Source organism: Mandrillus leucophaeus, unplaced genomic scaffold (assembly GCF_000951045.1).
Source record: "Mandrillus leucophaeus isolate KB7577 unplaced genomic scaffold, Mleu.le_1.0 Scaffold22, whole genome shotgun sequence".
NCBI lineage: Eukaryota > Metazoa > Chordata > Mammalia > Primates > Cercopithecidae > Mandrillus > Mandrillus leucophaeus.
Genome location: NW_012102254.1, coordinates 1,760,736 through 1,771,880, shown reverse-complemented (window position 1 = coordinate 1,771,880; position 11,145 = coordinate 1,760,736). Strand labels below are relative to the sequence as shown.

Below are 11,145 nucleotides of genomic sequence, written 5' to 3'. Positions count from 1 at the left end.
AAAAAAAAAAAAAAAAGGATGCCATGTGAAGGCACGGACAGACACACATAGGGAAGAAAGCCATGTGACGACAGCCAGCGGACAGAGGTGGGATTGGAATGATGAGGCTATGAGCCAAGAAATACCAAGGATTGCTGGCAACAACTGGAAACTAGGAAGAGGTGAGGAAGGTTCTTTATTAGCACCTTCAGAGGGAGCACAGCCCTGCTGAGGCCTTCATTTCAGACTTCCAGCCTCCAGAATTGTGAGAGAATCAATTCATGTCATTTTAAGCCACTCATCTGTAGTGCTTTGTTACAGCAGCCCTAGTAAACTAATACATACTTTTTTTTATATTTAGTGGTTCTTTTGTTTTGTTTCGTTTTGTTTTTTGAGACAGTCTTACTCCGTCACCCAGACTGGAGTCCAGTGGTGTGATCTTGGCTCACTGCAGCCTCAAACTTCCCAGGCTCAGGTGATCCTCTCACCTCAGCCTCCCAAGTAGCTGGGACTACAGGCGTGCACCACCACACTTGAATACTAACACATATTTTGGTACCAGGAAGTGAAGTGCTGCTGGCTGCTGTAATAAAGAACTAAAAATGTGGAAGTGGTTATGAAATTGGATAGTGGGTAGAGGCTGGAAGAATTTTGTGGTGCATGATAAAAAGCTTAGACTGTCTTAAAGAGACTGTTAGTAGAAATTTAGACATGAAAGATTATTCTGGTGAAGGCACAGAAGGAAGTGAAGAGGAAGACAGAGAAAGCTTCCATCTTATTTTTTTTTTTTGAGACAGGGTCTCGCTCTGTTGCCCAGGTTGGAGTGCAGTGGTGCAATCTCAGCTCACTGCAACCTCCGCCTCCTGGGTTCAAACAATTCTCCTGCCTCAGCCTCCTGAGTGCTGGGATTACAGGCAGAGGCCACCATGGCTGGCTAATTTTTTGTATTTTTAGAAGAGACGGGGTTTTGTCTTGTTGACCAGGCTGGTCTCGAACTCCTGGCCTCAAGTGATCTGCCCGCCTCAGCCTCCCAAAGTGCTGGAATTGCAGGCATGAGCCACTGCGCCTGGCCTATGCTCTTTATTCTAAAGAAAATGATACAAAAATGTTAAAAATAAAAGGGAAAAAAATATAATAAAAAAATATGGACAGGTTGGGCATGGTGATTTATGCCTGTAATCTCAGCACTTTGGGAGGCCAAGGAAGGAGGATCGCTTGAGCCCAGGAGTTCAAGACCACCCTGGGCAACATAGCAAGACCACATCTCTAAAAATGTTTTAAATTTAGGACAGGTGCAGTGGCTCACGCCTGTAATACTAGCAATTTGAGAGGCCGAGGTGGGATCACCTGAGGTCAGGAGTTTGAGACCAGCCTGACCAACATGGAGAAACCTCATCTCTGCTAAAAATACAAAATTAGCTAGGCTTGGTGGCTCATTCCTGTAATCCCAGCTACTCAGGAGGCTGAGGCAGGAGAATCACTTGAAACTGGGAGGCAGAAATTTTTTTTTTTTTAATTTTGAGAGGGAGTTTTGCTCTTGTTGCCCAGGCTGGAGTGCAGTGGCACGATCTTGGCTCACCACAACCTCCACCTCCTGGGTCTCGAACTCCCGAGCTCAGGTGATCTGCCCACCGTGGCCTCCCAAAGTGCTGGGATTACAGGCATAAGCCACCACACCTGGCCAAAAAAATTGTTTTTTCTTAATTTAGCTGGGCACAGTGATGTGCGCCTGTAGTCCTAGCTACTTGGGAGGCTGAGGTAGGAGGATTACTTGAACTTGGGAGGTCAAGGCTGCAGTGAACTGTGATGGTGCCATAGAGCTCCAGCCAGGACAACAGAGCAAGATTCTGTCGCTAAAAAAAAAAAAAAAGAAAAAGAAAAAATTATATGGACAGAAAGCAGGAATAACAAATCAAAACCACAATGCAATACCACACCCATTAGGATGGCTACTATTTAAAAAGAAAAGAAAAGAAAACAACAAGTGTTGACGAGGATGTGGAGAAATTGGAACCCGTGTGCACTTCTGGTAGAAATGTAAAATGATGCAGCTGCTATGGGAAACAGCACAGCAGTTCCTCAAAAAAATAAAAGCAGATGCCGGGCACGGTGGCTCATGCCTGTAATCCCAGCACTTTGGAAGGCTGAGGCAGGTGGATCGCCTGAGGTCAGGAATTCGAGACCAGTCTGACCAACATGTGAAACCCCGTTGCTACTAAAAATACAAAAAAATTAGCTAGGCGTGGTGGTGTGCGCCTACAATCCCAGCTACTCGGGAGGCTGAGGCAGGGGAATTGCCTGAACCAGGGAGGTGGAGGTTGCAGTGAGCTGAGATCGCGCCTTGCTCTCCAGCCTGGGCGACACAGCAAGACTCCGTTTCAAAAATAAATAAATAAATAAAATAAAAATAAAAACAGAATTACCATAGGATCTGGCAATTTTACTTCTAGGTCTATACCAAAAACAACTGAATTGAGAGCAGGGTCTCAAAGAGACATTTGTATCCATGTTCATAGCTGCATTATCCACAATAGCTAAAAAGTGGAAGCTGTCCAAGTGTCCATTGGCAGATGAATGGATACAGGAAATGTGGTATACAATAGAATCTTATTCTGCCTTAAAAAGGAAGAAAATTCTTCAGGTTGGGTGTGGTGATTCACACTTGTAATCTGAGCACTTTGGGAGGCCAAGGTGGTAGAATCGCTTGAGGCTAGGAGTTTGGGACCAGCCTGGGCAACATAGCGAGCCTCCCTTCTCTACAAAAAATAAAAGAATTAGCTAGGCATGGTGGTGTACACTTGCTAGTCCCAGCTACAAAGGAGGCTAAGACAAGAGAATCATTGAGTCTAGGAGTTTGAGGCTGCAGTGATTGCTGCATTGCACTGTAGCCTGGGTGACAGAGTGAGATGCTGTCTTGAAAAAAAAAGGGGGAAGGAAACTCTTGTGCAAGCTGCAACCTGGATGAACCTTGAGGCTGTTACGCTAACTGAAGTAACCAGTTACAAAAAGACAAGTACTATATGATTTCACTTACATGAGGTGTATAAAGTAGTCAAAGTCATAAAGACAAAGTGGTTGCCAGGGGCTGGGAGTAGCAAATAGAGTTATTGTTTTTCTTTTTTAAATTTTTTTAGAGATGGGGTCTCATATGTTGCCCAGGCTGGAGTGCAAGGGCCATTGGTGAATGCAATCATAGCACACTACAGCCTCAAACTCATGGGCTCAAGCAATCCTCCCACCTGAGCCTCCCAAGTACCTGGGACTACAGGTATGAACCAACACATCTGGCTTGAGTTATTGTTCAATGGGTACAGAGTTTCTGTTTTACAAGATTAAAAGAGTTCTGCAGATGCATGGTGGTGATGGTTGCATAACATTGTCAATATACTTCATAGCCCTGAAATGTACACTTCAAAACAGCTATGATGATAAATTTTATGTTATGTGTATTTTACTACAGTAAAAAAAAAAAAAAAAAAGGAAAAACAAAAGCAGGGGTAGTAATATTCAGATTAGTCAAAGTATATATCCACAGCAAAACTTTTCATATTGAAATGGGAACCACCCATAATACAGACCAAGCCACGATGGAGCAACTGGTACCAGATTTGCTCTGGCCCCAACAAAAACAACTATTATTTAAAAAAGGACAAAATGGCTGGGTGCCGTGGCTCACACCTGTAATCCCAGCACTTTGGGAGGTCGAGGCGGGTGGATCGCCTGAGGTCGGGAGTTCAAGACCAGCCTGGCCAATGTGGTGAAACCTTGTCTCTACTAAAAATACAAAATTTAGCTGGTGTGGTGGTGGGTGCCTGTAATCCCAGCTACTCTGGAGGCGGAGGCACGAGAATCACTTGAACCCGGGAGGCGAAGGTGGCAGTGAGCCGAGATCGTGCCATTGCACTCCGGCCTGGACAACAAGAGCAAACCTCCGTCTCAAATAAATAAATAAATAAATAAATAAATAAAAGGACAAATCAAACAACTGTTTTTAGACACGAGACTAGGCAGGACTGTGATCCTTGAGAAAAGGGAGGCAAGCGGAGGGGAAGAGGCAGCAGCTTACTGCCCAGAGGCACTTCCTGGACTTCAGAGCCAAGCACCATGAAGAAATAATGAAAGATTCAAGAAAGGAAAAAAGTGGAATTCCCGGAGCTTTGAAACACCACATCTGATATGAAAAGTTCACTGGATGGGTTTAATAAAAATGCAGAAGTAGCCAGGCGCGGTGGCTCACACCTGTAATCCCAGCACTTTGGGAGGCTGAGGCGGGCAGATCACAAGGTCAGGAGATCGAGACCACGGTGAAACCCTGTCTCTACTAAAAAATACAAAAAATTAGCCGGGCGCGGTTGTGGGTGCCTGTAGTCCCAGCTACTCGGGAGGCTGAGCCAGGAGAATGGTGGGAACCCGGGAGGCGGAGCTTGCAGTGAGCCGAGGTCGCGCCACTGCACTCCAGCCTGGGCGACAGAGCGAGACTCTATCTCAAATAAATAAATAAATAAATAAATAAATAAATAAATAAAAATGCAGAAGTAAAGATAAGTGAACTAAAGCTCGGACGGAAAAAAAGACTGAGAAAAAATGAACAGAAGAAAGAAAAAAACCAGAAGTTCAGTGACCCATGGGATGATACTGGACAGTTGGCCAGGTTGGAGTCAAACTCCTGACTTCAGGTGATGAGCCCACCTCAGCTTCCCAAAGTGCTAGGATTGCAGGCGTGAGCCACCGCTCCAGGCCAGAACAGCATCTTTAAAGAGACAAAGGCCGTGCTGGTTCACCTCATTTGTGTCTCCAGATCCCTGGCAGGTTGGCTATGGCTGACTGCAGCTACCAAGCTCCCCTGGCCGCTGATTTCTTGTTGAGCTAGACCATGAGGAACCCTAGGCTAGGGAGGAGAGTAAGGTTGAGGTGTCAATTCCCAGGCTCACTCCTGAGAATGGTCTAGGGCTCACCCAAGGTCCCATCCTGTTAGTCTGCCCCTTCCTCTCTGCTCCCAGCCCCTAGGTTCCTGTATCCTTTCTCTCTCCTCTCCTTTGCCCAAGGGGAGCAATGGTCACTGTTGTTACAATGCGATGCATCGGCCCTGCGGTGTCCGGGAAGCAGACAGGGAGGGAGGGACGGTAACTACCGCGTCAATCTCGTTGAGGACCTTCCACTGTTCATAGGGCACACCTAGCGCCTCAGCCGTCTGGATTGTCCTCTTCATCTGGCTTGTCCAGACCTTCAGATCCTTGATATTCTGGTCACTGATGAACTGGGCCAGACTCTTGGCAAACTGAAATACATCATAAGCAAACTCAGACCCACAGGTCCTGGGATGCCCTTAAAGCATCCCACAGCTGCAGGGTTCATGAGATCATCCTCACCTTGAACACTCACTACAGGTTTGGTAAAAAGCATGAACTAACTTGTCAATGACGCACATGCTGACACACAAGAACACAGTGCTGTTCTTGTCCACCCTCCCAGACCCTGAGCACAGTAGCGCAGTTCCAGCTGTGACTCATCAGGGCCACTGCCTCCCCACAACCAGGTGCCCTGTGCTTCGTGACCACTGAGGTCTCACTATCTCCCCTGGACTGCGACACAGCCATCTGCTACACTGTATGGACTCAGGTCGCTCCAAGGGTGGCATGCCTCTGACAAAAGGGGCTCAGCGAGTGACAGTTCACACGGACACCAGAGATTTGCCTGTTGCTTGGTGACCTTCCTTACATGATGGGAAGATTCTAGGCTGAATGAAGGTCATTCACCTCGACTGCACATTAAAAGAATGGAAGCCCCACCCCCAAAAAATACAAATAAAAAATAAAGAAAAAAAAAAGAATGGGAGCCCAGCCCCAGCACACACACACATGCATAAACCTAGCCATGCAGAGGTACAAATGCAGGCCCATGTGCACACGCAGGCACACATGCACTGACCTCCCTGCCCCGGGGGGACAGTCCTGGGTCCCCGCCAATCCGGCCCTTGAGGTTGAGCTCACTCTCCCCGTGCCGGCAGAGGTAGATGGAGCGGGGGGTCACGTGGATGTTCATGAGGTAATATACGATGCGGCTCTGGATGTGGTCAGCTACACGGTTCACCACGTAGCTCTGACCCACATCCATGATCTTGATATAGGACAAGTCCCTGTCCACAGAGAAGGTAGAAAGAAGCCTGTGAGTGTGGCCAGGGTCCTCACAGAGCACATCTGGCCAGCCACAGAGTCGCTGCGAGGCCTTGCACCTCTGACCACCAGAGATTACAACCCTCAGGACCGTCAGCTGGTGTGCAAGTGATGGGGGTGAGGCGGGAGCAACACAGTGTGACGCACAGGCAAACCCTGTGGGAGACAGGAGATGGGAGGTGCTCGTCACTCATCATGCTTCCCAAAGGTGACATCCAAAGTTGGGGGTCCGCCATACCACATCATGACTTTCTCCGCTGCTCATGTGTCCCTGGGGCCCCTCTGGCCTACCTCCAAGTTCTCAACACACTGTCTGTAAGTTGAACCAAGAGACAGGTTTCCCCAGGGTTGTTGACTTGAGAGTAGCTGGCAAACGCTCCACGCCCCCACTCTTCCTGGCCAGCCATCCAAGGACCTGGCCTTTCCTTCCCGTGACCTCCTCCCACTACAGCCCAGTCCAGGTCATCCAAGTGTGCTGAGCAGCTGCCACACCCCACCCTGGGCAGCTGGTGGACGAGACAAGAAGCACAGGAGGATGGTGCTGGTGGTGGCAGCCGATAAGTCCAGCTCAGCCACTTTCCGTGCTCTGGATCCGTGTGGCACTGCAGCTTGGACAGCACACTGATCAGTCTCTGTGGGGGTGCAGGGTGTGGGGGTGCACGGTGGGCTCTGGTTCAGGCCGAGAGTCCTCTGGATATTCTCAGTTGAGCTCTCACTGTCTGGACCTTGGGACCTTGGTTTGCGGATGTCGTGATGACACCACCATAAAAGCAAGAGCAATGCTTACTGACAAACCACCACTCCAGACAAATGGATCACACCACAGAACCATGAAAAGAAATGCTGTGTGGGGGAACCATGAAAGCCACAGAGAGACCCAGGTGGCAGAGGCCATTCAGCTCAGGCCCGGCCTGGGCTGGCTCCAGAACCCAGCTGAGGACACTGCTCTATGCACACCCCAAAAGCATTCATCTCAGAGTTGCTTATGTTTCTTGGTTTACATGCATCCTTTTTTTCTTTTTGAGACAGGGTCTCACTCTGTCACCTAGGCTGGAGTGCAGTGGTGCAATCACAACTCACTGCAGCCTTGACCTCCCTGGGGTTAGGTGATTCTCCCACCTCTGCCTCCTGAGTAGCTGGGACAACAGGGGTGCGCCACCACGCCAGGCTAATTTTTTTTTTTTTGAGACAGAGTCTCGCTCTGTCGCCCAGGCTGGAGTGCAGTGGCGTGATCTCGGCTCACTGCAAGCTCCACCTCCCGGGTTCACGCCATTCTTCTGCCTCAGCCTCCCGAGTAGCTGGGACTACAGGTGCCCGCCACCATGCCCAGCTAATTTGTTTGTATTTTTAGTAGAGACGGGGTTTCACTGTGTTAGCCAGGATGGTCTCGACCTCCTGACCTTGTGATCCACCCACCTCGGCCTCCCAAAGTGCTGGGATTACAGGCGTGAGCCACCGCGCCCAGCCGCCAGGCTAATTTTTGTATTTTTTGTAGAGATAGGGTTTCACCATGTTACCCAGGCTGGTCTCAAAATCGTGGGATTAAGGAATCCTCCCGCCTCATCCTCCCAAAGTGCTAGGATTACAGGCATGAGCCACTCTGCCCGGCCTGTATTACAGATGCTTATAGAATTATAGAACCCAAGCACAAGTTTGTATTCCAGCCTTTTCACTGAATGCAGTGTTATATTTTCCCATGTCTCTCCACAATGACGAGTTATAATGATGACTGTAATACTTCACCAAGTATTACATTCTGTGATGTAATACTTCACATTATTATTTACCCAGCCCACTGCCCCGTGTGTTCTGTAAGACAGGATTTGGTAAACTATGGCCAGACAGTCAAATTCAGCTGCGGGCTGTTTTTATCAAGTTTTACTGGAACACAGCTATACCCATTGATTTACATATCATCTATGTTTCATTTGTACTGTGACAGCAGAGCAAGTGCCTGCAACAGAGGCTGTACATCCTCCAAGGTCTAAATAAAATATTTACTTTCTGATCTTTGACAGAAAATATTTGCCAACCCCTGCTTTAAGACCCCCTGCATAGAAATTCGGCTTGATTTCATGATGGAATAGTATAAAATCCTGACTCGCAGAGTTTCGGATGAGGTAGCAGGTGTTCTGCAAGTCACCTCTGGCCAAAAATTTCTGCCCCAAGGAAATAAACAAGAAAATCAGACCATCTCTGCTTTTTGGTCCCCCAGCCACCACCATGGGGAGCCACAGGAGGCAACCAAGTATGACCCCTGCTGCCCGCCATCGCAGCTGCAGGGCCCGGCGCTGCCCTGACTCACCTATCCAGGTCCTCATCTAGCGACTCGTAGGAGTTCTCATAGCACTCAATGCGCCTCATGAAGTCCTCGGTAGCCTCGTCACTGTCGCGGTTAACATAGTCAGGGCTGCCCAGTTTCACTTGCTGCCGGAGCCAGGCACAGAGCAAGGACATATCAGGGTCAGAAGCCAGGCGGGGCCACAGACCAAGGAGACTGCGGGGCAGGGGGCTGGAGGAGGTTGGGCCAGAGACCAGGGCGGGGACCTGAGGCTGGAAGCTGAGGTTGGGGGCTGGTCCAGCAGCTCCCTGGTCTAGTTCTCATACGAGTGCAGAGAGGATATCACTAAGGGTCCAGGGATTGAAGTCCCTCATCCTTGTGGGTACGGGGGAGGTCTAGAGGCCTTTCCCCACCCTGAACTCTCATTTCCCCAGACCCAGATGGCCATTCCTGAGATAAACTGGGGGAGGAGAAGGGAAGAATGAGTCTTTCTTTCTCTGAAATATAAAACAGGCCCCTCACCCACCCTCCCACCCCTGCTGAAGGTGCTCTCCTAGTGTCCAGGTGGTTACGATGGGGAGGAGGGGTGAGTGAATGTCCACCAGCCACCCAGCCTTCCACACAGTGGTCCACAGAGTGCAAGGCTCACCTGACCCAGCATTTGATGTTACACTGCCTCCCTACCCCCCGCAAGGTTCAAGATCAAATTAAGATTAGCCAAAACCTGAAAAGGGATGTCCCTGTCACACACGACCTTCTGACAAGGTCAGATGCACCACTCACCACGATGTTGGCAGCTATGACCTCAGGATCCACACAGATGGACTCGACAAAAAAGGTCTGCGGCAGGACCAGAAGCGCCGGGATGGTGGGAGGGAGGAACACGGACATGTTCAGGGCCTCCTGCCTTGCTCGGAGCTCTCCATCCCCCGAGGCCCATGCTGACCAGCAGCCAGGCCCTGAAACCCTGCTTCAGGGGGCTGGAGGCAGGGTCAAGGAGTCCGGAGCTAAAGCAGGTGCTGCCCTATCCTAGACTCTCCCACCAAAACCCCCTTCCCTCTGGAAAGCAAACCCCAGGTGGAGACAGCCCTTCTCATCCCAAATTACACTCAGGAGCCATGCCAGCCCCATGCCCCTTATGCATCAGCAGGCGGTGAAAGGAGCCCTGGAGGGCAGGGGGCATGCCACAGTTCCACCAAGGAGAGGAGCCAAGGAGGCCTCACCTTGTAGCCATTCTGTTCTCCAAAATTAAAGATGGTTGCTCTCCGTTCTCGGGTGGTGTTTGTGGCATCAAAAACCTAGGACCAAACTAGGGTTAACTCAGCCTCTGGCCCTGGGGAAGGTAGGAGTCACCTGAGGGCCGCAGCACAGGCTCTCTGGGGACTGGTTTTTTACAAGGACCAGCTGCTGCCAGGGCCACCTGCCTGGCCGGTCTCCTTCAGACTTGCAAGGGCTGGACTGGCCCTCCCCTTCCTTGGAGAGAATGACCCAAGGAAGATGGAAGGAGAGAATGCCTATGCTCCCAGCAGGGGAGCAGACCCTTAGCACAGAAGAACCTACTCAGTGCTGCTCTGCACACAATGGGCACTCAGTTTGTGTTTGACCAACAGGAATTTCAGTGAAACCAGTTAAAACTGGTGAACTGAACCTACTTTTATTTCTACTCCATCTTGACACCCCAGTAAAATGGGAACGGAAAGATAAAGAGAAAAAGAGAGGACAGGAGATGGAGGCATCTACAACATTCTGTCAGATAGATCCATGGTGACGGACTCAAAGTCATGGAGGAAACCAAACACAGGTGCTCGCCAACCAGTTCACACCACCTGTGCAGGACCAGAGAACTCAGGAGGGTGTGCTGGCATTGCTAGGAAAAGGGACAAAGGTGGGGAGGAAATGGGAAGACTGGCTGGCTGATAAAGAAGAGCTGGAGGCCCAGGCCCCCCTTCCCAACCCCATCCAGCTGGGCACTGACCCATCTGGAGCTCTTTGAGAAGCATCCTTTGATGCGGCCCACCCACCAGCATGTCTAAGCTGTTTTTTTAACAGCATCATTTTTTTATTTTTTAAGTTTTTGTTTTCTTTTCAGAGATGGAGTCTCGTTGTGTTGCCTGGGCTGGAGTGCAATGGCTATTCACAGGCAAGATCATATGCACTGCAGCCTCAAGCCTCTGGGCTCAAGAGATCCCCTAAACTTAGCCTCCTGAGTAGCTGGGACTACAATTGTGTACCACCACACCTGGGTTACAGCATCATTTTTTTGTTTTTGTTTAAAAAAATTTTTTTTTGAGACAGGGTCTCCCTTTGTCGCCCAGGCTGGAATATAGTGGAGCAATCATAGCTCACTGCAGCCTCAACCTCCTGGGCTTAAGTGATTCTTTCACCTCAGCTTCCCAAGTAGCTGGGATTACAGGCATGTACCACCATACCTGGCTAATTTTTTTTTTTTTTTTTTTTTTGAGACAGAGTCTTGCTCTGTCGTCCAGGCTGGAGTGCAGTGGCGTGATCTCGGCTTACTGCAAGAATTTGGAGGTGGAGGTGGAGAATTGCTCCACCTCCCTGGTTCAAGCAATTCTCCTGCCTCAGCCTCCTGAGTAGCTGGGACTACAGGCATGTGCTACTACACCTGGTTAATTTTTGTATTTTTAGTAGAGATGAGGTTTTACCATGTTGGCCAGGCTGGTCTGGAACTCCTGACCTCATGATCTGCCC

The 11,145-nt window shown here is 49.6% G+C and overlaps 1 protein-coding gene across 6 annotated transcripts in view; it reads right to left on the bottom strand.

Moving 5' to 3' along the window:
- The window catches only part of PFKFB4 (6-phosphofructo-2-kinase/fructose-2,6-biphosphatase 4), a 42,216-nt gene that overhangs the window by 9,610 nt on the left and 21,461 nt on the right, over positions 1 to 11,145 (bottom strand). For 5 of the 6 annotated variants that reach the window (XM_011980980.1, XM_011980981.1, XM_011980982.1 and 2 more), the window contains 5 exons: positions 9,657 to 9,731; positions 9,217 to 9,273; positions 8,458 to 8,579; positions 5,908 to 6,115; positions 5,111 to 5,257 (listed from right to left, as the gene is read on the bottom strand). In XM_011980980.1, coding sequence (XP_011836370.1) covers positions 5,111 to 5,257; positions 5,908 to 6,115; positions 8,458 to 8,579; positions 9,217 to 9,273; positions 9,657 to 9,731 — 609 coding nt within the window. The remainder of the gene's footprint in view (positions 1 to 5,110; positions 5,258 to 5,907; positions 6,116 to 8,457; positions 8,580 to 9,216; positions 9,274 to 9,656; positions 9,732 to 11,145) is intronic. The other variant, XM_011980979.1, reaches the window with a different exon arrangement.